The following is a 27901-nucleotide window of genomic DNA, read 5'->3' on the forward strand; positions in this document are numbered from 1 at the left end:
CGTTCGCCTAATTTTCGGACTAAGAAAAAACGATCACATCAGCCCCTACTATAAAAAACTGCATTGGCTTCCAATAGATGCGCGAATACTATTCAAATTTGCATGCACCTGTTTCAGGCAAGCCTGGGGACTAGCACCTTCATACCTGCAAACTCACTTCATCCTGCACAACTCCGCACGAGCAACCAGAAACAATAACTTCTTTGCATACCCAAAGATTACAGGCTGCAGATACGAATCATTCCTGGACAGAACCTTTAAGTTCCAAGCAAGCAGACAGCAAGTTTGGCTGAAAAACTACATAAACGAACCCAATCTGTCTTACAGTGCCTTCTGTAAATCGATCAAAACCGCCCTATTCGCTAAATTCGTTGACTAAAACTGTCCCCTTCCTCACGAGGACCCTCCCTCACTAGGACTCCCCTCCCCTTAAACGCCTTTTTCTTCCTCTCAAGAAGCTCCTCATCTATCCAGATTTCCTCTACTCGTAGAACTCCTACTCATATGTAAGCTCTAAAGTATTCAGGTATTCATTACCCATAGAACTCCAATTAGCACGTTAGTTTCCCATTAGACTATTATATTGTATTAGACACATTGCATGGTATTGTATCTAGTCCTATTGTATTGTATTGTATTTAGACTCACTGTATTGTACTGTACTATTTTGTATTGTATTGTATGTAGACTTATTGTTTTGTATTAAGACCTTTTGTTATTCGCTGAATGTCCAGCCTTCTTACAATGTAAACCGCCTAGAAGTCGCCTGACTATGGCGGTATAGAAAAATAAAGTTATTATTATTATTATTATCCGGTCCAGGGGATTTGTCACTTTTAAGTTTGTCGATCTGGTAGTATATCTGGTCCAACTCCACTTCAACTGTGGTGAGGCTGTCTTCTATTACTCCACTAAACACTTTCACTGCTTCTGGTATTTTTGCGGTATCCTCATCCGTAAAGACAGACGCAAAGAAGGAATTTAGTTTGTCTGCAATTTGTTTATCTTCCTTAATGTACCCTTTTCTTCCCTGGTCGTCCAGGGGTCCCACCGCCTCTTTTGCGGGTTTTTTTCCCTTTCACGTATCTAAAGAAGGGCTTGAAGTTTTTGGCCTCTTGCGCTATTTTTTTCCTCATAGTCCTTTTTGGCATCCCTCACCGCCTTGTGACATTTCTTCTGATCATCTTTATGTTTTTTCCATGCTTCGGTTGTTTTCATGTGTTTCCATTTTTTGAAAGAGTTCTTCTTTTCTTTTATGGCTTCCCTCACCTGTCTGGTAAGCCATGCCGGTTCTCCCTTACCTTTTGTTCTCCCTTCTTTGGAGATCCTCGGAATGTGGAGATTTTGTGCTTCTGTGATAGTATTTTTCAGTAGGGACCATGCCTGGTCTACCGTTTCAAGTTTGTCCACCTTTTTCTTGAGTCGTTGTTTCACCATGGCTCTCATGCGATCGTATTTGCCCTTTTTAAAGTTAAAGGTTTTGGTTAAGGTTTTGGCACGTTTTCTATTCCCGATGTCAAGCTTAAAGTTGATCACATTGTGATCGCTCGTCCCCAGCGGGACCGTGACTTCTACTTCTTTTGTCGGTCCCGTGAGGCCATTTAGTACCAAGTCCAGGGTGGCGTTGCCTCTTGTCGGCTCTTTTACCATTTGTTCCAGGAAGCAATCCCCTAGCGCCTCCAGGAACTTGGCCTCCTTGCCGCAGTTGGAGGTTCCTAGTTTCCAGTCTATCCTCGGGAAATTGAAGTCTCCCAATATTATTACATTGCCCGTCTTGCATTCTTGTTTGATTTCCTCTATCATTTCTGAGTCAGTTTCCTCCGCCTGTCCTGGGGGACGATAGTAAAGGCCAATTTTCGTGTCTGCGCTGTTTTGGCCAGGAATCTTGATCCAGAGGGACTCTAGCTTCTCTTTTGTTTCCATCGTAGCCACTTCAACAGATTCTATTCATTCCTGAACATATAGGGCAATACCTCCACCTTTCTGCCCTACTCGATCTCTTCTATATAGTTTGTATCCCTGTAGTACTGTGTTCCTTTTGTTTTCTTCATTCCACCATGTTTCTGTTATGCCAATGATTTCCAACTTATCATGTCTTGCTATTGTCTCTAGTTCCCCCATTTTGTTTCCTAGACTTCTAGCATTCGTATACATACATTTGAGTTCTCTTTGTGTTACCTTTTTGGACTTTCTACTCTTTGCTGTCCCTACTGTTTCTTTCACGGTATCCTTAACCGCTCCGCATGGGAAGAGTCCCTCGGACTGGAAAGCAGCTAATGTTATCCCACTCCACAAAAAGAGCTGCAGGACAGAGGCGGCAAATTACAGACCAGTGAGTCTCACATCCATAGTGAGCAAACTCATAGAAACACTGATCAAACAGAAACTGGACACAATCCTGGATGAGGAAAATCTACGTGATCCCCACCAACACGGATTTACCAAGGGCAGGTCATGCCAATCAAATCTGATTAACTTCTTTGACTGGGTAACAAGCCAACTGGATGCCGGGGAGTCCCTGGACGTAGTGTATTTGGATTTCAGCAAGGCTTTTGATAGCGTCCCACACCGCAGGTTATTGAACAAGCTGAAATCGCTGGGATTAGGGGAAACACTGACTGCATGGGTTAAGGATTGGTTAAGCGGTAGACTTCAGAGGGTGGTGGTAAATGGTACCCCCTCCAAAACATCGGATGTGACCAGTGGAGTGCCACAAGGCTCGGTCTTGGGCCCGATTCTATTCAACTTATTCATAGGAGATATGACCCAAGGGCTTAGAGGAAAAATATCATTGTTCGCTGACGCTGCCAAACTGTGTAACATAGTAAGTAAAAGCACTTTGCCTGACAGTATGAAGCAGGACCTAGTAACATAGTAACATAGTAACATAGTAGATGACGGCAGATAAAGACCCGAATGGTCCATCCAGTCTGCCCAACCTGATTCAATTTAAATTATTATTATTTTTTTTTTCTTCTTAGCTATTTCTGGGCGAGAATCCAAAGCTTTACCCGGTACTGTGCTTGGGTTCCAACTGCCGAAATCTCTGTTAAGACTTACTCCAGCCCATCTACACCCTCCCAGCCATTGAAGCCCTCCCCTGCCCATCCTCCTCCAAACGGCCATGCACAGACACAGACCGTACAAGTCTGCCCAGTAACTGGCCTAGTTCAATCTTTAATATTATTTTCTGATTCTAAATCTTCTGTGTTCATCCCACGCTTCTTTGAACTCAGTCACAGTTTTACTCTCCACCACCTCTCTCGGGAGCGCATTCCAGGCATCCACCAACCTCTCCGTAAAGTAGAATTTCCTAACATTGCCCCTGAATCTACCACCCCTCAACCTCAAATTATGTCCTCTGGTTTTACCATTTTCCTTTCTCTGGAAAAGATTTTGTTCTACGTTAATACCCTTTAAGTATTTGAACGTCTGAATCATATCTCCCCTGTCTCTCCTTTCCTCTAGGGTATACATATTCAGGGCTTCCAGTCTCTCCTCATACGTCTTCTGGCGCAAGCCTCCTATCATTTTCGTCACCCTCCTCTGGACCGCCTCAAGTCTTCTTACGTCTTTCGCCAGATACGGTCTCCAAAACTGAACACAATACTCCAAGTGGGGCCTCACCAATGACCTGTACAGGGGCATCAACACCTTCTTCCTTCTACTGACTACGCCTCTCTTTATACAGCCCAGAATCCTTCTGGCAGCAGCCACTGCCTTGTCACACTGTTTTTTCGCCTTTAGATCTTCGGACACTATCACCCCAAGGTCCCTCTCCCCGTCCGTGCATATCAGCTTCTCTCCTCCCAGCATATACGGTTCCTTCCTATTATTAATCCCCAAATGCATTACTCTGCATTTCTTTGCATTGAATTTTAGTTGCCAGGCATTAGACCATTCCTCTAACTTTTGCAGATCCTTTTTCATATTTTCCACTCCCTCTTCAGTGTCTACTCTGTTACAAATCTTGGTATCATCTGCAAAAAGGCACACTTTTCCTTCTAACCCTTCAGCAATGTCACTTACATACATATTGAACAGGATTGGTCCCAGCACCGAACCCTGAGGGACTCCACTAGTCACCTTTCCTTCCTTCGAGCGACTTCCATTAACCACCACCCTCTGGCGTCTGACCGACAGCCAGTTTCTGACCCAGTTCACCACTTTGGGTCCTAACTTCAGCCCTTCAAGTTTGTTCAACAGCCTCTTATGAGGAACTGTATCAAAGGCTTTGCTGAAATCCAAGTAAATTACATCTAGCATATGTCCTCGATCCAGCTCTCTGGTCACCCAATCAAAAAATTCAATCAGGTTCGTTTGGCACGATTTACCTTTTGTAAAGCCATGTTGCCTCGGATCCTGTAACCCATTAGATTCAAGGAAATACACTATCCTTTCTTTCAGCAACACTTCCATTATTTTTCCAACAACTGAAGTGAGGCTCACCAGCCTGTAGTTTCCTGATTCATCCCTGTGACCACTTTTATGAATAGGGACCACATCCGCTCTCCTCCAATCCCCAGGAATCACTCCCGTCTCCAGAGATTTGTTGAACAAGTCTTTAATAGGACTCGCCAGAACCTCTCTGAGCTCCCTTAGTATCCTGGGATGGATCCCGTCTGGGCCCATCGCTTTGTCCACCTTCAGTTTTTCAAGTTGCTCATAAACACCCTCCTCCGTGAACGGCGCAGAATCTACTCCATTTTCTCGTGTAACTTTGCCAGACAATCTCGGTCCTTCTCCAGGATTTTCTTCTGTGAACACAGAACAGAAGTATTTGTTTAGCACATTTGCTTTCTCCTCATCACTCTCCACATATTTGTTCCCAGCATCTTTCAGCCTAGCAATTCCATTTTTTATCTTCCTCCTTTCACTAATATATCTGAAAAAATTTTTATCTCCCTTTTTTACATTTTTAGCCATTTGTTCTTCCGCCTGTGCCTTCGCCAAACGTATCTCTCTCTTGGCTTCTTTCAGTTTCACCCTGTAGTCCTTTCTGCTCTCCTCTTCTTGGGTTTTTTTATATTTCATGAACGCCAACTCTTTCGCCTTTATTTTCTCAGCCACTAGGTTGGAGAACCATATCGGCTTCCTTTTTCTCTTGTTTTTATTGATTTTCTTCACATAAAGGTCCGTAGCCATTTTTATCGCTCCTTTCAGCTTAGACCACTGTCTTTCCACTTCTCTTATGTCCTCCCATCCTAACAGCTCTTTCTTCAGGTACTTTCCCATTGCATTAAAGTCCGTACGTTTGAAATCTAGGACTTTAAGTATCGTGCGGCCGCTCTCCACTTTAGCCGTTATATCAAACCAAACCGTTTGATGATCGCTACTACCCAAGTGAGCACCCACTCGAACATTAGAGATACTCTCTCCATTTGTGAGGACCAGATCCAATATCGCTTTTTCCCTTGTGGGTTCCATCACCATTTGTCTGAGCAGAGCCTCTTGAAAGGCATCCACAATCTCCCTACTTCTTTCCGATTCCGCAGATGGAACATTCCAGTCCGCATCCGGCAGGTTGAAATCTCCCAACAGCAGAACCTCCTCTTTCCTTCCAAACTTTTGGATATCCACAATCAGATCCTTATCAATTTGCTGTGATTGAGTCGGAGGTCTGTAGACTACACCCACGTAGATAGAAGTTCCATCTTCTCTTTTCAGAGCAATCCATATCGCTTCTTCCTCTCCCCAGGTCCCTTGCATTTCGGTCGCTTGGATATTGATCTTTACATAGAGAGCTACTCCTCCACCTTTATGACCATCTCTGTCCTTCCTAAAAAGATTATATCCCGGTATGTTTGCATCCCATCCATGTGATTCACTGAACCATGTCTCTGTGATAGCAACAATATCTAGATCTGCCTCTAATATCAGGGCTTGCAGATCATGAACTTTGTTGCTTAGACTGCGAGCATTTGTGGTCATCGCTTTCCAGCTATTTTTCAGCGATAATCTCCTTTTTCGTATGGATTTTTGTGTCGTTTCACTTTCCGTTGCAATACTAAGAAATGAGTTGCTGATATTGCTTATGTTGCAGCCTTTACTACTATCACATCTTTTCTTTTGCCGGGGGTGGTCTCTATAATTGTCCTTCGTACATACACCACCCCCACCTTCTAGTTTAAATGCCTAGAAAAATATTGTCTAAATTTCTCTGCAAGGTTTCTTTTTCCTGCTGTAGTAATATGTAGCCCATCAGTGCAATATAGCTTCTTGTCCTTCCATGTATTTCCCCATCCTCCTATGTACCTGAAGCCTTCTTGATGACACCAGGCTCTGAGCCATCTATTAAAGTCCTCTGTGTTTTTCACTCTTTGCTCTCCTTTTCCATATGCAGGCAGTATTTCAGAAAAAGCTAAAGTCTTTACAAAAGGTTTCACGCCCTCACCAAGCTCCCGAAAAGCTTTCTGTGCTGCAAGTGTGGAGTTGTTGGCCAGGTCATTTGTTCCCAGATGGATAACAACATCAGTGTTAAAATCCTTAGTTTCTTCCTTAATTATAGTCAGTATTTGCCTGGAACTCCTGGTAGCTGAGGATCCTGGAAGACATTTCACTATTTTGGTCTCCTCGCCCTGTGTTCCAAGGTTAATGCCTCTGATGATGGAATCTCCCAACAGTAATAGTTTTCTGTTTTTGGCTTTTTTATTTGTACTTAGGGTGCTCTTGTTCTCTTGAGTTTCCTTCATTGGTTCAAGTCCCACCTCCCTTCTGTTTTCCTGAGTATCGCAGTGCACTAGTGGAGCGAAGGAATTCTGTAGAGGTAATATTAGTGAAGGTGGATGTTTCTGTGTTACATGTCGCAGTCTTCCTGAGCCTACTGTGACCCATTTATTCCTGGGCTGTTTTATTCTTTGAGGTAGAGGTGGTAAGTTGGTATGATTTTGTGGAGTGATGGAAGCTGCTTTAATTGTATTCAATTCCTGTTTAAGTTTGCAGAGCTCCTCCTTAATACTGGCAAGTTGAAGACAGATGGGGCAAGCCTTAAGCCTCCAAATAGTATGTCTTGGAATTAAAGCACCACAGTGATTGCATAGAATAAAGGTCATCTTGATTGGTTGTGAAGTGACCAGAAATATAGGCTCTATACCACCTAAAACACAGTATTTTAAACAAAAATGCAGGAAGAGGAAATAAGATTTAACAGAGGAAAGAGAAGGATTTATTTTTTTGTGCTTTTTTTATATACCGTATTTGCCGGCGTATAAGACGACTTTTTAGTACCTTAAAATCCTCCCCAAAGTCGGGGGTCGTCTTATACGCCGGGTACAGTTTACATGCCCTTACTTGCGGGGCTGGATGTACTCAGTCGCGCGGCTCTTCTTCTCCCTACCTTCTCTGCTTGCAGCACAGAGCCGAACGGAAGTCTTCCCGACGTCAGCGCTGACGTCGGAGGGGAGGGAGGGCTTAAACAAAGCTTAAACAAAGCCCTCCCTCCCTCCGACGTCAGCGCTGACGTCGGGAAGACTTCCGTTCGGCTCTGTGCTGCAGGCATGGCAGGTAAGGAGAAGGAGAGTAGCCTCGCGGTACCAAGAGAGAGGGGCGGCCGCCCCGCCCCGGTTGCAGCACAGCCGGCCAGGTCCCCTTACTTTTGTGGCACTTCCCCGACCGACCGATAACAGCCCGGGTCCGACAATCCTCCCTGCCCTGTAGCCGCGAATCTAAATTACCTTCTTACAGCAGCTGTAAGAAGGTAATTTAGATTCGCGGTTAAGGGCAGGGAGGTTTGTCGGACCCGGGCTGTTGTCGGTCGGTCGGGGAAGTGCCACAAAAGTAAGGGGACCTGGCTGGCTGTGCTGCACCCGGGGCGGTAGAGAAGGAGGGGGGGGGAGAAGGACGCTGAAATGCCATGGTGAAGACAGGAGGGGGGGGAAGGACTCTGAAAGCACTTGAAGACAGAGGAGGGAGAAGAACGCTGAAAGCACATGGGGAATACAAAGGGGTGGAGAAGGAAGAAGGGGTCGTCTTATACGGCGAGTATAACACAAAACTCTATTTTTTAACTAAAAGTTGGGGGGTCGTCTTATACGCCCAGTCGTCCTATACGCCGGCAAATACGGTATTTTTTTTTTTTTAGTAAGAAACAGGGAGGAGAAGAGAAATTAAGCAGATATAATGCTGAAAACCAGTGAAATGAGCAGAATATGAAATGTTGAGTAACTTAGCTTTTAGAAGTTCACATGGCAGCCTTGTTTCAGCAATGTCCCAAAGATAATGCAATTAACCTTAGAAGTAAAACAGAGCCCCTCCCTTCTCCACCTAATCAGACACAATGGCTAAAAACTAGTGAGTCAGAAATATAGGCTCTATACCACCTAAAACACAGTATTTTAGTACTATTGGAACAATGGTCATCGACTTGGCAGCTAAACTTCAATGCTAAAAAATGTAAAGTAATGCACCTGGGTAAAAGAAATCCGTGCAGACCTTACTCACTAAATGGTGAGACCTTAGCTAGGACCACGACAGAACACAATTTAGGAGTAATCGTTAGTGATGACATGAAAACTGCCAATCAAGTGGAAAAGGCTTCTTCCAAGGCAAGACATATGATAGGTTGTATCTGTAGAGGCTTTGTCAGCAGGAGGCCAAAAGTCATAATGCCGTTGTACAGATCCATGGTGAGACCTCATTTGGAGTATTGTGTTCAATTCTGGAGACCACATTACTGGAAAGAAGTGCTGAGAATTGAGTCGGTTCAGCGAATGGCCACAAGGATGGTCTCGGGTCTCAAGGATCTCCCATATGAAGAAAGGCTAAATAAATTGCAGCTGTACTCACTTGAGGAATGAAGAGAGAGAGGAGACATGATTGAGACGTTTAAATATATCACGGGTCGTATCGAGATGGAAGATGATATTTTCTGTCTTATAGGCCCCTCGTCCACCAGAGTGCATCGGCTGAAAATCAGGGGAAGTAAATTTCACGGTGATTCCAGAAAGTATTTCTTCACCGAAAGAGAGGTCGATCACTGGAACAAACTCCCTCTGCAGGTGATCAAGGCCAGCAGCGTGTCAGATTTTAAAAGAAAATGGGATATTCACATGGGATCTCTAAGGGTATAAAGCCAGGGGGTGGGTCATTAGAGTGGGCAGACTTGATGGGCTATGGCCCTTTTCTGCCGTCATTGTTTTACTTGGTTATTTTTATTTGGTTATCTTTATTATTATTTTTTCTTTAATATAATTTTTCTCATTTTCACTTTTATTTTTCAGATTTTGGTTCTATATTCTTTTTTGCGTCCCTATATTTCTTCGGCGTTATGACATCATCACGTCCCCTCAGTTTGAGGGCGTTGTCCATGCAGGGTCTCCAAGGCGTCTTTAAATCCTGAAGACACCATGTTCTATTTTTTCGGTTCCAGCGTTTTTGACTGCAATTCGCTGTGGAACTTTGAGATTTTTTACCGACAGACCTAGAAGTTGATGCCGGTTCTTTTCATCCACTTTATTTTTTCTCAAATAATCTCTGCTCCTGACGAAGTAGCGAAACGGAGCTCTGTTGAGTGGTGACATATAGAGTGGTGATACATATGAGTGATGTTAGGATATTTTTGAGTGCGATTTGATACGGCCATTGTGCGCTTTTGAATGTTCATTGACTGATGTTATTTATTATTCACATTTATTGCTTTGTGTGTTTATGTGTTTCTTGGCACTTAACAGTTTTTGAATGTTAGTAAAAACTCTTTTCATGACTGGTGCTAGGGATTTATACAATCCTTTTTTTCTTTTTGGAGTTTTTGTATTTGATTTATGCTTTATGATTCAATTCATGCTTTATGTTTATGATCTATGCTTGGAGTTTTGCATTTGATTTTCTAACAAACCCCAATCCTTATTATTTATGCTATGAATTCTTAGTGAGGATTTGCATTTGCACTTTATATGAAATTGTACATGCTATGGATTTTTAGTGTGGATTTGCACTTGCACTTTATATTTATATTGCTTCTTCCTTTTTCTTGCCATATTTTAATTGATTTGTATACATTTACATACCATGAATTATTAGTAAGCACTTGCACCTTGCATTTCATCTTAGAACTAGTTGTTATTTAACTACCTCTTATCACTTGCACTTTACATGGGTATTGTTTTATTGTACAGTGGTACCTTGGATTACGAGCATAATCCGTTCCAGGAGCATGCTCGTAATCCAAAATGCTTGTTTATCAAAGCGAGTTTCCCAATAGGAAATAATGGAAACTCGCTTTGATAGGTTCCCCCCCCCCCCCGAGGCCAGCAGCGCTGCTCCTCCCCCCACGAGAACCGGCATTGCTCCCCCTGAAGGCCCCCCCCCCCGTGAACCGGCACCCTCCCTCCCGTGAACCGCACCCCCCGCCGCCATCGGGCACCCCCCCCCGCGACCTGAGGTCCCCCCAACCCACCCGAACCCTCTTCTTACTTTGCTGTAGTCTCCGCAGTGGCACCGGCACCAGCATGTCCTGTGTGTGGTGCCAGTACCTGAAGATCTGCTTCCTGTGCTGGGCCTTGAGAGTTCACGTTCGACGTGAGAGTTCACGTTCGACGTGAACTCTCAGGCCTTGAGCATGCGCACATGCTCAAGGCCCAGCACAGGAAGCAGATCTTCAGGCACCGGCACCACGCACAGGACATGCTGGTGCCGGTGCCGCTGCAGAGGCTACAGCAAAGTAAGAAGAGGGTTCGAGTGGGTTGGGGGACCTCAGGTCGCGGCGGGGGGTGCCCGATGGCAGCGGAGGGGTGCCGGTTCGCAGGGGGGAACACTCGCAAATCGAAGTGCGCTCGGTTTCCGAGGCGCCGATTTTGCGAATGTTTTGCTCGTCTTGCAAAACACTCGCAAACCGGTGCACTCGTAAACTGAGGTACCACTGTATTTGTCTATTGTATGGTTCATTGTATTATTGTATTAGTTTATTTATTTCATTATTTATTAGGTTGGTCTTCAGGGAGTGTATGTATTTATTATGCCTTTACCACCCCTTTTCCTTGGTGTATAAATCTGATTTTTCATTGGGAGTGTGATTTGATCTACATGCTTATTAATTTCTTTATGGACTATGATGTATGAGGCAATTCTCATTTAGACTACGGTCTGGTGCTGGTCACCTTTGAGATATAGCCTGAGCCAGAGGTTTATGTTGATTCATCAAGGGCTCATACTGATGTCCATATTTAAAAGTCTGTCTCACTTCATCAGACTTCTTAGCCCAAGGATTAGGCGTGTTAGCCAATTCCTCAGTGTTGTTAGCTAAATATCAAAACATTTGTGTATAGAAGTTCTCACATGCAGTTCTTATTACCAGCAAATATGTGAATATGGTACCAGGAAAGGATTGTACATTCTTCTAGACACATTCAGGCACACTTTTGCCCTATAATTCTTAGTGAATGAACCATTCTTAATGTGCTTCATTCTCAAATTCTCCCAATAAATCCCTGTTACCCATCGTTCTCAAAGACAAGATACCAGGCTAAGCCCAAAACAGCTATTCTTATGTCATTTTATATTTAAATAATAAAATCTTGATTTTCTACCTACTAGTCTTCTTTACAAAGAAGAAAACCTTTATCTTCTGCCTACCCGAATTTCACGGCTTTTTTTGTAGAAGTCCTTCTCTTCCAGTTTCTCAAACATGAATACAACTCCAGGTCCAGCTGAACAAAGGAACCCTTTGGAATAGGCGACAATACAATTGATGCAGGTCTGGAGGGATGGTTTAGACTCCTGGATAGACAGAAAGCTGGACCTGGAGAAAGACATTGACAAGAGCTATAAAATAAAAAACTTCTTAAAGTAGGAACAAATTCAACATATAGGACTGAATTCTATATATGGCGCCTGAAAAATCAGCACGAAAATTAAAGATTAGGTTCTTATCTTTGCTAATCCACACTTTATTCCAGAACTAGTGGGTTAATTCTGTCTACCTGCCAGGACTTTGGCCTAGTTCACTAAGGGCACGGATCGGATCGGATCAGATCCATGTCCAGGCGGGCTGATTCATGAAAAGCCCTCATGCAAATGAGGGTGATCAGAATCATGCCCCTAACTGACTGCCCGGATCGCTCTGTAGCGATCCCGATGCACGTGCAGACCATCTGAAGATGGTCTGCGCATGCTTAAAGAGCAGCGACTTTTTTTTTTTTTTTTTTAAACTTTTTAGCCAGCCCAGCAAGCCTGTGGTTTTAACCCGCTTTAAACCCACGGGTTAAAACCATGGGCTCGCACTGCGGGGACAGGCCGGGGCAGAGAGCAGGAGAGTCCAGGACACACAGCTGCAAAATCGGGGCAGAGAGAGCAGGAGAGTCCGGGACACAGAGCTACAAAGTCGGGGCAGAGAGTGCAGGAGAGTCCGGGGCACAGAGCTGCAAAGTCGGGGCAGAGAGAGCAGGAGAGTCCGGGGCACAGAGCTGCAAAGTCGGGACAGAGAGAGCAGGAGAGTCCGGGGCAGAGAGCTGCAAAGTCGAGGCAGAGAGCAGGAACAACTGATCCCCAGCAGTCGCTTGTTTGCTGATCGGCCAAGCCCAGTCGGTGTTGCAGTTTTTGGTTAGTGAATTGCTGCCTGCCTACATTTGAATGCCATTCCCCCTTATTTGCACGCACGGATCGGAGGATGATTGGGACAGAGGTTAGTGAATTGGGCCGGAGAGAAATTGGGTCGCAAACTGATCAGTTTGCTTACTGAATCTAGCCCTTTGTGGGAAGCCTCATATTCTAGAAACTTAAGTTCCTCTCCTCTCATCTCACCACTGACCCCTCAGGAATCAGTTAGTCAAAAAGCATACAGAAACATCTATAGAGGACCAAAACAAGAGAGAGAGAGAAAAGGTTACGAGGACACTCCCCGACAAATAAATCTAATCTGCACATATCAATAAATGCAAAACAGTGGCTTTTTTTTTTTTTTTTGGATAAAGATCATTTATCTGCAATACCACCACTTATGGTTCAAACTGAAATTTACTTCAAAATACAGTCAAACCTCGCTTTGCGAGTAATGCAGTTTGCGAGTGTTTTGCAAGACGAGCAAAACATTCTTGCAAATTGTGACTTGCAAACCGAGCATTGACTCGATTTGCGAGTATCGCTACCCCCGGCCCGCCCACCCGTGAATGCCCTCCCACCCCAAGAACCGGCATCACTCCCCCCCCCCCCGCTTGCACCGGCATCCCCCACCAGCCCAAACAGAAGCCTTACCCCATCCGGCATCAACACAGCAGGACATGCCGGTGAACAAAGATCCTTCCTGTTGCCTGGGCCTTGAGAATCTCGGAGAGAGTGAGAGCCAGAAGGCCTTGAGTATGTCCAGATGCTCAAGGCCCAGGCAATAGGAAGGATCTTTGTTCACCGGCACATCCTGGGGCTGTGTGCCGGTGCCAGATGGGGTAAGGCTTGTTTGAGCTGGCGAGGGATGCTGGTTCGCACGGGGGGGGGGGGGGGGGGGAGCAGCGCCAGTGGCCTCAGGGGGTGGGAACGAATCAAGCGAGTTTCCCTTACTTCCTATGGGGAAACATAAGAACATAAGAACTGCCATCTCCGGATCAGACCCATGGTCCATCGAGTCCGGCGATCCGCACACGCGGAGGCCCAGTCAGGTATACACCTGATGTAGTTTTACCACCCATATCCCTCTATGCCTCTCATAAGGAGATGTGCATCTAATTTGCCTTTGAATCCTAGCACAGTGGATTCCTTAATAACCTCCTGTGGAAGAGCATTCCAGGCGTTCACCACTCGCTGCGTAAAGCAGAACCTCCTGACATTTGTCCTGGACTTGTCCCCCCTTAGCTTTAAACCATGTCCTCTTGTCCGTGTCACGTTGGACAGTGTAAATAATTTGTTTTTCTGCTCTATTTTATCGATGTCTTTCAATATTTTGAACGTCTCTATCATGTCCCCTCGCAGCCTCCTCTTCTCAAGGGAGAACAGTCCTAGTTTCTTGAGTCGTTCCTCATATTCCAAGTTCTCCATACCTCTTATTAGCTTCGTTGCTCGTCTCTGCACCCTCTCCAGCAGTTTTATATCCCTCTTTAGTTTGGGAGACCAATGTTGGACACAGTATTCCAAGTGTGGTCTGACCATTGCTCTATAAAGCGGCATTATGACTTTCTCCGATCTGCTCATGATTCCTTTCTTTATCATTCCTAACATTCTGTTCGCTTTCTTTGCCGCTGCTGCGCATTGTGCCGACGGCTTCAGGGTCCTATCTATCAGTACACCCAGGTCCCTTTCTTGTTCGCTCTTACCAAGAGTTGCTCCTGACATTCTATACTCGTGTTCCTTATTCTTACTGCCTAAATGCATTACTTTGCATTTCTCCACGTTGAACTTCATCTGCCATTGCTCTGCCCATTTCTCTAACTGATACAAGTCGCTCTGGAGTTCTTCGCTATCTTTCTGCGTTCTGATTGTCCGGCATAGCTTTGTGTCATCTGCAAACTTAATGATCTCACTGGATATTCCGTCTTCAAGGTCATTGATATAAATGTTAAATAGGATCGGCCCAAGTACCGAGCCCTGGGGCACACCACTAGTCACTTTCTCCCAGTCTGAGAACTTCCCATTTATGCCCACTCTCTGCTTCCTGTTTTCCAGCCATTTGCCTATCCACCTGTGTATATCTCCCTCTATTCCATGGCATTGTAGTTTCCTGAGAAGTCTTTCATGCGGAACTTTGTCGAATGCCTTCTGGAAGTCCAAATATATTATGTCCACCGGCATTCCACTATCAATTTGCTTGTTCACGGTCTCAAAAAATTGAAGCAAATTCGTTAAACATGATTTCCCTTTCCTGAACCCATGTTGACTGGGTTTCAGCAATTCGTGTATATCTAAGTGCCGGACTATGCTATCCTTGATCAGTGCTTCAACCATCTTTCCAGGGACAGACGTAAGGCTCACAGGTCTGTAGTTGCCCGGTTCTCGCTTTGATATACGAGCAATTTGGTTTATGAACATGCTTCTTGAATGAATTATGCTTGTAAACCAAGCTTCCACTGTAAATGCAAAACAGCAACAATGAATCCTAATTGGACCAGGTCATTAAACATTAGAAACCCTAAACAAAAAGAAACAGTGCTACAAGGAGACACAACCTGCACTGTCCAAAGGGGGAGCCCGGTCTAAGGACTCCCCCCAAACTGACTGCTTAGCCCATTCTGAGGGCACTCTTATAAAGACTGGTCAGAAAACAGAAATCCAGCTTATCAGTACTTGGAAAGAGAGACAATCGGCGAATCAGCAAAGCATAGGGTGGGTTCCCGGGATAAAGTGTGGATTTACAAAAAGGTTAGCAAAGGTAAGAACCTAATCTTTCTTTCTTGTACAATCCCACTTTATTCCGGGACTAGTGGGACATAACAGAGCAGTCTCAGAGAATCAGGGTGGGATTGATGAGCCTTCTTCCAAAAGAGACACAAAAAGGAGCATCCTGCTTTGACGCCACATTGATCCTGTAAACCTAGGGGAACGTATGCAAAGTAGACCAGGTAGTAGCCCTGCAAATCTTTTACAAATAAATCACCGACAACAGAGGCGGGGGAGTGGCCAAGATGGCAGCACTAAGCAGGAAGCATTGAGAATGCTCCCACCGCCGGATGAATTTCCTGCTACCGACAATGCCGACGAAACGAAAAGGCACTGTGAGGATGCCTACCTCTTCAACACCCTCGCCTGCCTTGATCCAGCGAACATTGGAGCAGTCCTTCCCGGCAATTTGCTCAGGATTGGGCGAGTTAAGCGCCGCTGCGAGAACAAGTGGAGAGAACTCATTTTTGCATTTATGAAACTAGACTTTAAATTTTCTAAAAATTTGTTTAATGGTAAAAGAATATGGGCATACCCAGATGTGACAAAAATTACCCAAGAAAGGAGGAAACAGTTTTTGTCTTTAAGACAAGATGTAATATCTCTGGGTGCATCTTTTCTTCTGACATATCCTTGTAAATGTATTATAAAGTACTCCCAAATTAAGTACTATATGTGTTCTTTTCACCAGATCAGTTAAAATCCTTCATGGAGCAGAAAAAGATAGCTTGATGAAGTGTGTACAGGTGCAATGAATAAGTAGTGGGAATTTGTGAATTAGTGTTAAGCCTTACCTATTATCTTTACGTTAATTGAAATTATTCTCTCATAATATTTAGGCCTGGGGTGCCCAACACGTCGATCGCAATCGATCAGTAGCTCAGGAAGGCAACACGAGTCGATCGCGGAGCCCATCCCGGGCTCCGTGATCGACTCGTGTTGCCGTCCTGATCTACTGAGCCGATCAGCCTTCCTCTCCAGTGTTCTCTCTAGAGCCTTTTAGCTGGGCGGTCCGCCCAGCTGTCATCTGCTGCCGCCGCCACTGCTGAACATTAAAAAAAAAAAAACGGCTTGGAGATTTCAGCCCGTAGCGAACTTATGCTCCGTGGCTCTAACGTGTGCGTGCCGGCTTCCCTTCTCTTCTCTCCGAAACCGGAAGTTATGTCCGGGGGGGGGGGGGGGGGGAGAAGGGAAGCCGGCACGCACATGTTGAGAGCCCTGAAGCAAGCGTTTGCTATTGGCTAAAGCGGGAGATAGGATAGTGAAGCATTTGCTCTTCTTGCTGCCGGGTCCTGCCTACTTTCTGTTTCCGCGAAGGCAGGACCCGGCAGCATTTCCCCAAATAGGTCGAACGCGATCTTGGGCCAATCAGCCTTCCTCTCCCCGACGGCAGAATTGACATCGGGGAGAGGAATGCTGGTCGGCGAAGCAGGGAGCGCTTGGGGCGGCGGCGGCTTTCGGGCCTGTTATTGGTGGCGGTTTAGGTCCTGGTCCCCGATGGCAGTGGCTTGGGGGAGGGCAGGGAGAAAGAAAGAAAAAGGGCAGGCAGAGAGAAAGAAAGGGCAGGGAGAGAGGAAGGAAAAGTTGGAGGAGGGAACCAGGTCTGGAGGAGAGGAAGCATACAGGCTAAAAGAAGGGAAGAAAGATTGGATGCACAGTCAGAAGAAGAAAGTGCAACCAGAGACTCATGAAATCACCAGACAAGGTAGGAAAAATTATTTTATTTTAAATTTAGTGATCAAAATGTGTCTGAATTTATATCTGCTGTCTATATTTTACACTAAGGTCCCCTTTTACTAAACCGCAATAGAGTTTTTTAGCGCAGGGAGCCTAAGAGCGTCGAGAGCAGCGCTGGGCATTCAGCGCAGCTCCCTGCGCTCTAAAAACTGCTATCGTGGTTTAGTAAAAAGGGAGGGGGGGTATATTTGTCTATTTTTGTAAGGTTGTTACTGAGGTGATAGTGCATAGAGTCATCTGCTTTGACCTCTTTGAAAAACCCTGGAATAGGAATGATAATTAACATTTTCTATGCGTTGTGTTTTTTTTTAATTTTAATTTTATTGTTGGTAGATCATTTTGACTTGGTCATTTTAAAAGTAGCTCGCAAGCCCAAAAAGTGTGGGCACCCCTGATTTAGGCTGTACTACCCTGTTAATTGTGGTCTAAGGAAGTGAGTAAAATTATTCCACTTTTATATTTTTGGATTTATATTGATATTATTTACTGTATTTCTGTAACAAGAAGTTATTTTCTTGTAAAAATTTGATGAAAATATAAATAAAAGGAAAAAAATAAAAATAAATCACCGACGACTCTGCCCAAGAGGATGAGAGACCTCTGGTAGAATGAACCCTCTCTGCAAGGAGAGGCTTCATTCCTGCCACAATGTAAGTTGCAGAAAGGACCATATGAATCCATCTGGAAATGGTGGACCTGGAAGCTGGTCCGCCCTTGCAGCAGAACCCACCAGAACAAAAAGATGGTTAGAAAAGTGAAAATCGTTCATAACATCCAGATAACGCAACAAGAGCTAGTGCACGTCCAAGGCCCACAACATTTGATCCTGCTCCCTCGAGCTGGAGGAAGCAAAAGCAGGAAGCAGGATTTCCTGATTCACGTGGAAAGTGGAAACTGTTGTCAGAAGAAAAGAAGAAACAGTGTGCAGCACCACACCGGAATCCTTAATACGTAGAAAGGGACCCTGGCAGAAAAGAGCCCAAAGCTCCAAATCTCTGCAGGCGGAGGAAAGGGCCACCAGAAATACAGTTTGGAACATAAGATCCATTTGGAATGCCTGCTCCAGAGGCTCATAAAGCAGACAAGCCAAAGAGCGGAGAACCAGGTGGAGATTCCAAGTTGGACATGGAAGGCACAGCAGAGACCAAAATCTCAGAGCACCCTGCAGAAAAACAGATGACATCTGGAAGAGCTACTAAGGAATCCCTCAGAGAAGAAGGGCCCATACAATAAAAACCGGCAATCTGCACACAGAGAGAAGCCACCATTAGGCCTGTCATCAGGCCATCATGCAGAAACTCCAAGATACGAGAAAGTGATAGAACAGTTAGGTCCACCTGTCTCAGGATGCACCATGCCTGATAACATCTGCAAGCCTTCAAATAGGCAGCCACTGTGGATATCAAGTTGCTGCAAAGCAACAGGGCAGCCACCATCAAAGAATGCACCTGGGCAGTTAAGGCCGCACACTCAATAGCCAGATCCTGTAGCGCAATTGGGCCCTATGTGAGGAGGCAAAGGTGACAAGGGAGACAGAGCTCCTATCCCACTGGAGTTGAACCAGGTTGGCATACCACGGGTGCCTCAACCAATCGAGATGACAAGGAACACAGAACCTCTGTGGTCTGCTATCCAGCTCAACAGAAGCCCTAACATGGATCACAGAGGGAAGACATATAGGAGACCTTCCCGTGGCCAGGGCTGAACCAGAGTGTCCAGACCTGCGATACCGGTCTTGTGATGTCAACTGAAGAACCGATCAGCTTTCTGGTTGGCCTCAGTTGCCATGCAATCGAAAGTCCTAGGAAATAGGGACCACCCTCCGGGGTCCAGAATCAGACTGAGAAAATCTGTCTGAATGATGTCCTCTCTGACCATTGCACTGCTGACAGCGCCATTAGGCGTCTCTTTGCCCAAAGGAAGAGAAGCTGACCTTCCATGCTCAAGGAGGCACTCCGGGTGCCGGGTGATGTAAGCCCTTGCCATGGCAATATCCAAGAGGACTTGGATGGCTCGATGACAGAGACAACCTGCGAAGTGGAGAAGAGCCAGATGAAGCATCCGAAGTTCCAGTCAATTGAGCGACCACATGCACTCCGAGGGAGCCCACCAGCAAATGTCATCAGAAGCATCCACTCTGAAGTCCAAAGGGTAAGACTCCTGGAGAGCAAGAGCAGCCACCAGGTAAGACCATTCCATGCCATTGAAGTCCAAGGCAGAGGTTCATGTAATGGGTCCTGTTGCGGATGTCAGCTTGAAATCAGCAAATACCAAATATAAATACTCCAAAAATCTGCCCAAGAAACTTAGAAAGAAACCTACCAAGAGGCAGTGTAGATCAGAGAGTGGCGACTTAATGACCAAACCAACAATGAACATACGCTAAGTAGCGTGAATACTCTAGAATCTAATATAATTTAATAATGGAGTACCCTCAGTGTGAAAGAGGCAGCGAAAGGAGATTAACTCCAGCGCTTCACATAATGAGACAGAGACCCACAAGTCCCTGCCCCCACACCATCATAGGGTACCTCCTTGTGTGTGATAAATCAAAAAATAGTGAAAAATAAATCACCAAACCAGTGAACACGAGTGAAGTCAATAAAAGAGCCACTCTGAGAACCTTCCCCAGGCAACTCCCACAACAGATCAAAAAACTGACTTAACTGAAGATGGTCATAGGCAGTTGTTACAACAGCAGCTACCCGCAGTGGGGGACCGCTGGATACCAGGTCCAACCAAGCCTGGTTTCGGGACACCAAAAATCCCTTCTTCAGGAACCCATGATTTAGGCACAAATCACTGCAAGTACTCGAGCCGGCTGGAGGAGGGGGCGGAGCTACCAGAGTGGAGAACACAACCGCGCTAAAAAGACGAAGACAGAAACGTCACACAAGAAACCGGACAATCAAAAACAGGAAGGGCGGGAACTATCATACTATAGTATGCCATTCCATGCTGTCATTTAGTCCACTGACTATAGATGGAAAATCCAGGACTGTTCGCGGAGAGTAAGATGCGACATCTTATCCCCTCTAAAGTCATGTGGTACCTGTTCCAGCACAAACCATGATAATTTAGAACAATCATGACCCTTCTCAAGGCAGTGAGGAACAAGTGGGGCAGATCTTGTAGCTGTGTGAATCCTGCTTTTGTGTTCAGCTAATCTTGTCCTGATTTTCCTGCTGGTGCGACCCACATAGATAAGCTCACAGGGGCAAATGATGACATACACGACCCAACACGACTCACAGGTAGTGTGTTGTTTCAATTGGTAAATGCGATGGGTCTTGGGGTGGCACCAGCAGGTGATGGACAAGGTATTGCTGCACATGCTGCAATGACCGCATGCTGTATGACTGCCTGAGAAATCAGATCTAGAGATTGCAGAGGTCAAAAGGTTCCTCAAGTTCTTAGGTCTCGAAAATGCAATCTGTGGAGGGTCCTTAAAAATGGGATGGCGATCCAGAACGTGCCAATGTCTCCTGATGACATCAGCCACCTGATGGGCTTGATTGGAAAAAGAAATCACACATATTTGTTGTTGAGAAGGAGACCTTGGCACAGAGGTGAGTAAAAGGTCAGGATTGGCATACCGTGCCCTAAGATAGGCACGTTTGATGGTCCAATCAGGGTAACCACGGGCTTTGAAGCGTTGAGATAGTAGTTTTGCTTGCACCTTAAACTCCATAGTAGTGGTACATATGCGACGTATCCTAAGAAATTGGCTGACCGGAAGAGATTGTTTTAAACGTGAAGGATGACAACTCGAGTAATGCAAATACGTGTTCCGGTCAGTCACTTTTCTGAACACTGTGGTGAATAAACGATTATTTTCCTTGATAACCACAGTATCAAAGTAGGTAACCCTGATCAAGTTGATAGTCGCAGTGAATTTTAAATGAACATCAAGAGTGTTTAGCCATGTCAAAAATTCACCAAATTTGCTTTCAGAGTCAGACCATATCAAGAATACGTCGTCAATGTATCGTAACCAAACACCAATATGTGTCATCCAAGGAGAGGGATACAAAAACTTTTCTTCAAAGTTGGTAACGTATAAGTTTGCAACACTGGGTTCCATTGCAGTACCCATGGCAACGCCATGGATCTGAAGAAAAAAATCCCCTTGAACTTCAAAAAAATTTCTTTGAAGAACCAAGGTGGATAAAGCCATCAGGAACGATTTTGGAATGCAATTATCAGCAGGAAGAGAGGCCAGGTTGGTTTCAAGTTCAAGTTTCAAGTTTATTTAATTTTTGATGAATCGCCTATTACAATTTCTAGGCGATGTACATATTATAATTAAGATAGAAGAAACTTACAAAATAAATTCAAATATCAAATTTAAAACAATACAGACATGAGTTTAAGGAATGGGGTTAAAAGTTACAATATTTGGGAATGGTTAGAAAAAGAGGAAAAAACAAAAGGAAGGGATTTATAAAACCAAAGCACAATGTAATAAAATGATCAAGTTTTTTAAATTAGCTAAAATAAACTAATGTTAAGAATCATAGGCATCTTTAAATAAATGGGTTTTTAACAGTGTTTTAAATTTTACAATATCTTGTTCAGAGCGAATATACTGAGGCAGAGTATTCCACCATTGTGGGCCCATAACTGTAAACATATCTGATCTTCTGGTCCCAATAATCTTCAATGACGGTACCGAGAGTAGATTTTGATCAGATGATCGCAAGGAACGTTTAGGTTTGTATGGAATCAGTGATCTGGAAATGAACTGTGGCTCGTTAAATGCCAATGTCTTAAAAATAAGCAACAATATTTTAAACAGGATCCTGTGGCCAATAGGTAACCAATGCGCATCTATTAAGAGTGGGGAAACATGGTCAAACTTTTTTGCTTTATAAATTAATTTTACGGCTATGTTCTGAATTATCTGAAGTCTCCTTTTTTCTTTGTTAGTAATATTTAGAAATAAGGCATTACAATAATCAATTTTTGATATTATAAAAGAATGAATTAATATATTCAAAGAGGATGTGGAAAGAAATTTGGAGATTGACCTAATTTGACGAAGTTTATAAAAACAGTTTTTAACAATGAGGGAAATATGATCGTGATATGAAAGTTTCTCATCTATCAATATACCAAGAATTTTAACCGAGGGGACTAAATTAATTGGAATGTTATTAAGATAAAAAGGTTTTATAAGTGATAATTCTTTCTTCCAATTAAACAAAATGGATTTAGTCTTGTTAATATTTAAAGCCAGTTTATTTTTGTCCAGCCAATTTTGAATTTGTTCCAATTTTTGATTTATAGCTAAGATTTCTGAGTGGTTTTCGGGATCCAAGGGATGTATGAGTTGGATATCATCCGCATAAGAGAATGGTATAAAACCTAAGGCCTGACTGATTTCTAATAAAGGAGATAAGAAAATGTTAAATAGTAAAGGGGATAAGATGGAACCCTGGGGAATTCCAAATGTTGAGGTAAACGAATTAGAATTTTCATTGTTGAATCTGACTGAGGAGGTTCGATTTGTAAGGTAAGATTTAAACCATTGTAATACTCTTTCATTTATTCCTTTTTCCTCGAGTCTGTGTAGGAGTAGATCATGATCTATAGTATCAAAGGCAGCCGAAATGTCAAGGGAGAAAAGAATAACGGATCTATGGTGATCTAAATAGTATTGGATGTTAGAGGTCAGTCCTATTAAAGAGTATTCAGTATTATGAAATTTTCTGAATCCAGTTTGATTCGGATGTAGTGCATTTGTTTTCTCAATGAAATCAGAAAGCTGATTGAAGATCAGCTTTTCTGTTAATTTTGCAATAAATGGTATGTTAGCGATTGGCCGATAATTTGATACTTCATTTAAACTAATTTTATGATCTTTGACAATAGGAGTAATGGATGCCTTTTTCCAGTGGGATGGAACAGTAGATGTAAGCAGGCTATTCTGGATGAGAGATAATATGAATGGCCCAAAATGTAAAAAATATTTTTTTAAATAGAATGGGAGTATTAAATCAAATTGAGAGCTTTTTAAATTCATTTGTAGAAATAAGGATTCAATATCTCGAAGAGAAGGAATTTTGAAGTTTGAACATTTTGCTGTCGGAATTAATTTAGGAGAAGAATCAAAGGTATTTGGGATAGAAGATATAGATTGAGTAAATGAGTTTCGAATTTTGTTTATCTTTTGAATGAATGCATCTGCTAATTCTTGTGCATTTAGAGAGGAATTTTGAAAAGAGTTATTTTGATTGTTTTTTGGATCCATGGATTTTAAAATTTTATATAGTATAGACGTGTTTTTTGCTTTTTCAATTTTTTTGGAGTAATATAGTTTTTTTATCAAGTTAATTTTAGTTTTATACAGTGAAACTTTATCTCTATATAATTGAAGATTATCAATTGTTTTATTTTTTCGCCATTTTCTTTCAAGGGAGCGCACTTGTTGTTTAATCAATTTTAATTCTGAATTGTACCAAGGATTAGTGATTCGATGAAGGGAGAGAGATTTGAATATTAATGGAGATATTTTATCAAGGAGAGATTGCAAAGATGAATTCCATGCAGACATTTGAGTTTCAATGGAGTCTGAGTGTGTTGTTAAAATTTCTGGATCAAGTAAAGAAGTTATATCAATATTATCTAGATTGTCAAATTCTCTATAAGATATAGTTTTAGTTTTAGAAGGTATAGATAGGTTAGTAATTTTAACGAAAGTAAAAGTAAATGATATGAAATGATGATCAGACCAAGGGACAGTATATGAAGGGCCTCAGTCTGAGGGATGTTACTGTAAAGCGCCTCCAAGTCCATAATTATTAAAAGGTCAGTGTGTTGAACTTGCAATGTTTTGATCCGGTTCAGAAAATGAGTGGTGTCTAAAACAAAATCAGGGCATCTTGCAGAGGACACAAACAGGCCCAAGGGAACATATTGATCATCACCACCATGGTTCCCAGAACCTAGGGGTGTTGGGACCAGAGTGGCCCGGAAATCATTGAGACCCAGTCGGTGCTTCTCCCAACAGGACATGGGCAGGATGTTTGTGCTGGCCCGTGAGAAAGTGAACTCCCTTGTACTCCAAAGCCTGAGTCAGTTTGAGGTGATTCTTCCTGAAGTTAATCAATCTGCTCAGGCACTGCAGCAACTGCACAACCTGATGAACAGCCTGATGCCCCTCGGACTCCAAGGAGGCTCTCATAAACCAGTCATCCAGAGACTGGTGAAACAAAATATTCAGGGTGCGAAGATGGGCTGCCACCACCACCATCACTATGGTGAAGGATTTGGACGCTGTCGCCAACCCAAAGGGCAGAGCTACACACTGGAAATGTTGCTCCAGGACATGGAACCTCAAATACTTCTGGTGGTCTGGAAAAAATGGGAATATGGAAATATGCCTCCGTCAGATTCAGGGAGGCCAGAAACTACCCTAGAGCCACTGAGGCAATCACCAAGCATAGTAACACAGTAAATGACGGCACATAAAAACCTGATCGGTCCATCCAGTCTGCCCATAAGTTATACTCATTAAAAATACATGATTAAATTAACTTGTCTCTTCTTTGATATTTCTGGGCCTTAGACTGTAAAGTCTGGTATTCTCCTAGGTTCCAAATGCTGAAGTTGCCATCCAAGCTCACTTCAGCCTATCCAACCATCCTGTTATTTGCAGGACACTTACTGTAAAGTCTGGCAAGTAACATCCTCCTGTTCCATATTAGTGAAGTTCACATTGATGCCCACACCAGCCCATCCTACACCGAATCACCATATATGGAACACAGACCATGCAGGTCTGTCCAATACCGGCCTTAGTTCTTTGTATAGAGTGACTGGATGTCTAGTGTGACTAGAGTAGTACGTTCAGAGGGAATACACTGCCTAAAAAAGTGGGTGGTTTCCTGAATATATGATTTAACAGTCATTACTAAAGGCTTCAAAAAGTAATCAATATACTGCCGCCAGAGAGTGGTGGTTAATGGAAGTTGCTAGGAGGAAGGAAAGGTAAGTAGTGGAGTCCTCGGGGTTCGGTGCTGGAGCCGATCCTGTTCAATATGTTTGTGAGTAACATCGCTGAAGGGTTATAAGGAAAAGTTTGCCTTTTTGCGGATGATACCAAGATTTGTAACAGAGTAGACACCAAAGAGGGAGTGGAAAATATGAAAAAGGATCTGCAAAAGTTAGAGGAATGGTTTAATATCTGGCAACTAAAATTCAATGCAAAGTAATGCATTTGGAGATTAATAACCGAAGGGAACCGTATATGCTGGGAGATGAGAGGCTGATATGCATGGACAGGTAAAGGGAGAGGGGTGATAGTGTCTGAAGATCTAAAGGCTAAAAAACAATGTGACAAGGCAGTGGCTACTGCCAGAAGGATGCTGGGCTGTATAAAGAACATAAGAACATAAGAAACCTTATGAAGCCTTCACCGGATCAGACCTAGGTCCATCTAGTCCGGCGATCCGCACACGCGGAGGCCCAGTTAGGTGCTCCCTGTTGGAGACCCGGATTTCCTGTATCCCCCGATATGATTTGCAAGAAGGTGTGCATTCAACTTGCGCTTGAAACCCTGAACAATAGTCTCTGCCACAAGCTCCTCTGGGAGAGCATTCCAAGCGCTCACCACTTGCTGTGTGAAACAGAACTTCCTGACATTTGTCCTGAACCTGCTGCCACACAGTTTCAGGCTATGACCTCTTGTCCGTGTCACATCTGAAAATGTCTGTAATGCTTCTTCCTGGTCTATTATGTCAAATCCTTTTAATATTTTAAAAGTCTCTATCAAATCCCCTCTCAATCTTCTCTTTTCGAGGGTGAACAGTCCCAGAGGCATAAACAGTAGAAAGAAGAAGGTATTGATGTCCCTGTACAGGTCATTTGTGAAGCCTTACTTGGAGTATTGTATTCAGTTTTGGAGACCATATCTGGTGAAGGACATAAGAAGACTTGAAACGGTTCAGAGGAGGGCAACGAAAATGATAGGAGTTTTACGCCAGAAGACTTATGAGGAGAGACTGGAAGCCCTGAATATGTATACCCTAGAAGAAAGAAGGGACAGGGGAGATATGATTCAGACGTTCAAATACTTGAAAGGTATTAACGTAGAACAAAATCTTTTCCAGAGAAAGGAAAATGGTAAAACCAGAGGACATAATTTGAGGTTGAAGGGTGGTAGATTCAAGAGCAATGCTAGGAAATTCTACTTTACAGAGAGGGTGGTGGATGCCTGGAATGCATTCCCGAGAGAGGGGGTGGAGAGGAAAATGATAACGGAGTTCAAAAAAGCGTCGGATGAACACAGAGGATCTAGAATCAGAATAGTAAATATTGAAGAACTAGGGCCAGTACTGGGCAGACTTGCACGGTATGTGTCTGTATATGGCCTTTTAAGAACATAAGATTTGCCACTTCTGGGTCAGACCAGTGGTCCATCGTGCCCAGCAGTCCGCTCACGCTTGGCCTTTAGGTCAAAGACCATTGCCCTATTTGAAGCTATCTTACCTGCTTATGTTCTGTTCCAGAAGGAACTTATCCAACCCTTTCTTGAATCCATGAAGGGTGCTTTCCCCTATAACAGCCTTCGGAAGAGCGTTCCAGATTTCTACCACTCTCAGGATGAAGAAGAACTTCCTTAAGGAATCTTTTCCCTTCTAACTTTAGCGAGTATCCTCGCGATCTCTTCACCTTGGAGAGGGTGAACAATCTCTCTTTCTCTACCAAGTCAATTCCTTTCAATATCTTGCATGTTTCGATCATGTCCCTTCTCAGTCTCCTCTTTTCAAGGGAGAACAGGCCCAGTTTCTCTAGCCTCTCATTGTATGGCAACTCCCCCAGTCCCTTAACCATTTTTGTTGCTATTTTCTGTACCCTTACAAATAGTACTATGTCCTTTTTCAGTGTTGGATGCAGTATTCTAGGTGGGGGTGTACCATGGCCCGGTTAACAGCATGATAACCTTTTCAGATCTGTTTGTGATCCCCTTCTTAATCATTCCTAGCATTGCGCAGACGGTTTCATTGACTTGTCTACAAGTACTCCGAAGTCTCTTTCATGGGGGCTCTCTCCAAGTATAGCACCTGACATCCTGTATTTGTGCATATGATTTTTGTTACCAACATGCATCATCTTGCAATTATCCACGTTGAACCTCATTTGCCATTTCACGGTCCATTCCTCGAACATGTTTATGTCTTGTTGTAGGCCTTCGCAATCCTTCTGTGTCCTCCCTACTCTGAATAGCTTTGTATCGTCCGCAAATTTAATCACCTCACTCGCCGTGCCAATTTCTAGGTTATTTATAAATATGTTGAAGAGTGCAGGCTTGAGCACCAAACCCTGCGGCACTCCACTCATGACGCTTTTCCAGTCCGAGTATTGTCCATTTACCTCCACTCTCTGTTTCCTATCCGTCAACCAATTTTTAATCCATGCGAGTATATCATCCTCAATTCCATGGCTCTCAATTTTTCAAAGTAAACGTTCATGTGGAACCTTGTCAAACGCCTTCTGAAAATCTAGATATATGATATCGACCGGATCACCCTTGTCTATCTGCCTATTTACTCCGTCGAAGAAGTGCAGTAAGTTTGTCAAGCAAGATCTTCCTTTGCTGAAGCTGTGCTGGCTGGTCCTCATCTGTTTGTGTCCATCAAGGTGATCGATGATGTGTCCTTTATCAGCACCTCTACCATCTTTCCCTTGTACCGAAGTCAGACTCACTGGCCTGTAGTTTACCGAATCTCCCTTCGAACCTTTCTTGAAGATCGGCATAACATTTGCCACTTTCCAGTCTTCCAGAATATTTCCTGATTTAATTGACAGATTGGCTATTAGTTGAACCAGTTCAGCTATAGTCTCTTTCAGTTCCTTGATTACCCTC

The 27901-nt window shown here is 43.7% G+C and overlaps 1 protein-coding gene across 4 annotated transcripts in view; it reads right to left on the reverse strand.

Moving 5' to 3' along the window:
- Nucleotides 1-27901, reverse strand: part of CFAP57 (cilia and flagella associated protein 57) — a 503571-nt gene that overhangs the window by 370368 nt on the left and 105302 nt on the right. For all 4 annotated transcript variants that reach the window (XR_004536603.1, XM_033916173.1, XM_033916174.1 and 1 more), the window contains one exon: nucleotides 11569-11734. Coding sequence is in view for 3 of the 4 variants with exons in the window: in XM_033916173.1 (XP_033772064.1) it covers nucleotides 11569-11734 (166 nt within the window). In the remaining variant the exon portion in view is untranslated. The remainder of the gene's footprint in view (nucleotides 1-11568; nucleotides 11735-27901) is intronic.

The sequence above is a fragment of the Geotrypetes seraphini genome, chromosome 12 (genome assembly GCF_902459505.1).
Source record: "Geotrypetes seraphini chromosome 12, aGeoSer1.1, whole genome shotgun sequence".
In the NCBI taxonomy this organism is placed as follows: domain Eukaryota; kingdom Metazoa; phylum Chordata; class Amphibia; order Gymnophiona; family Dermophiidae; genus Geotrypetes; species Geotrypetes seraphini.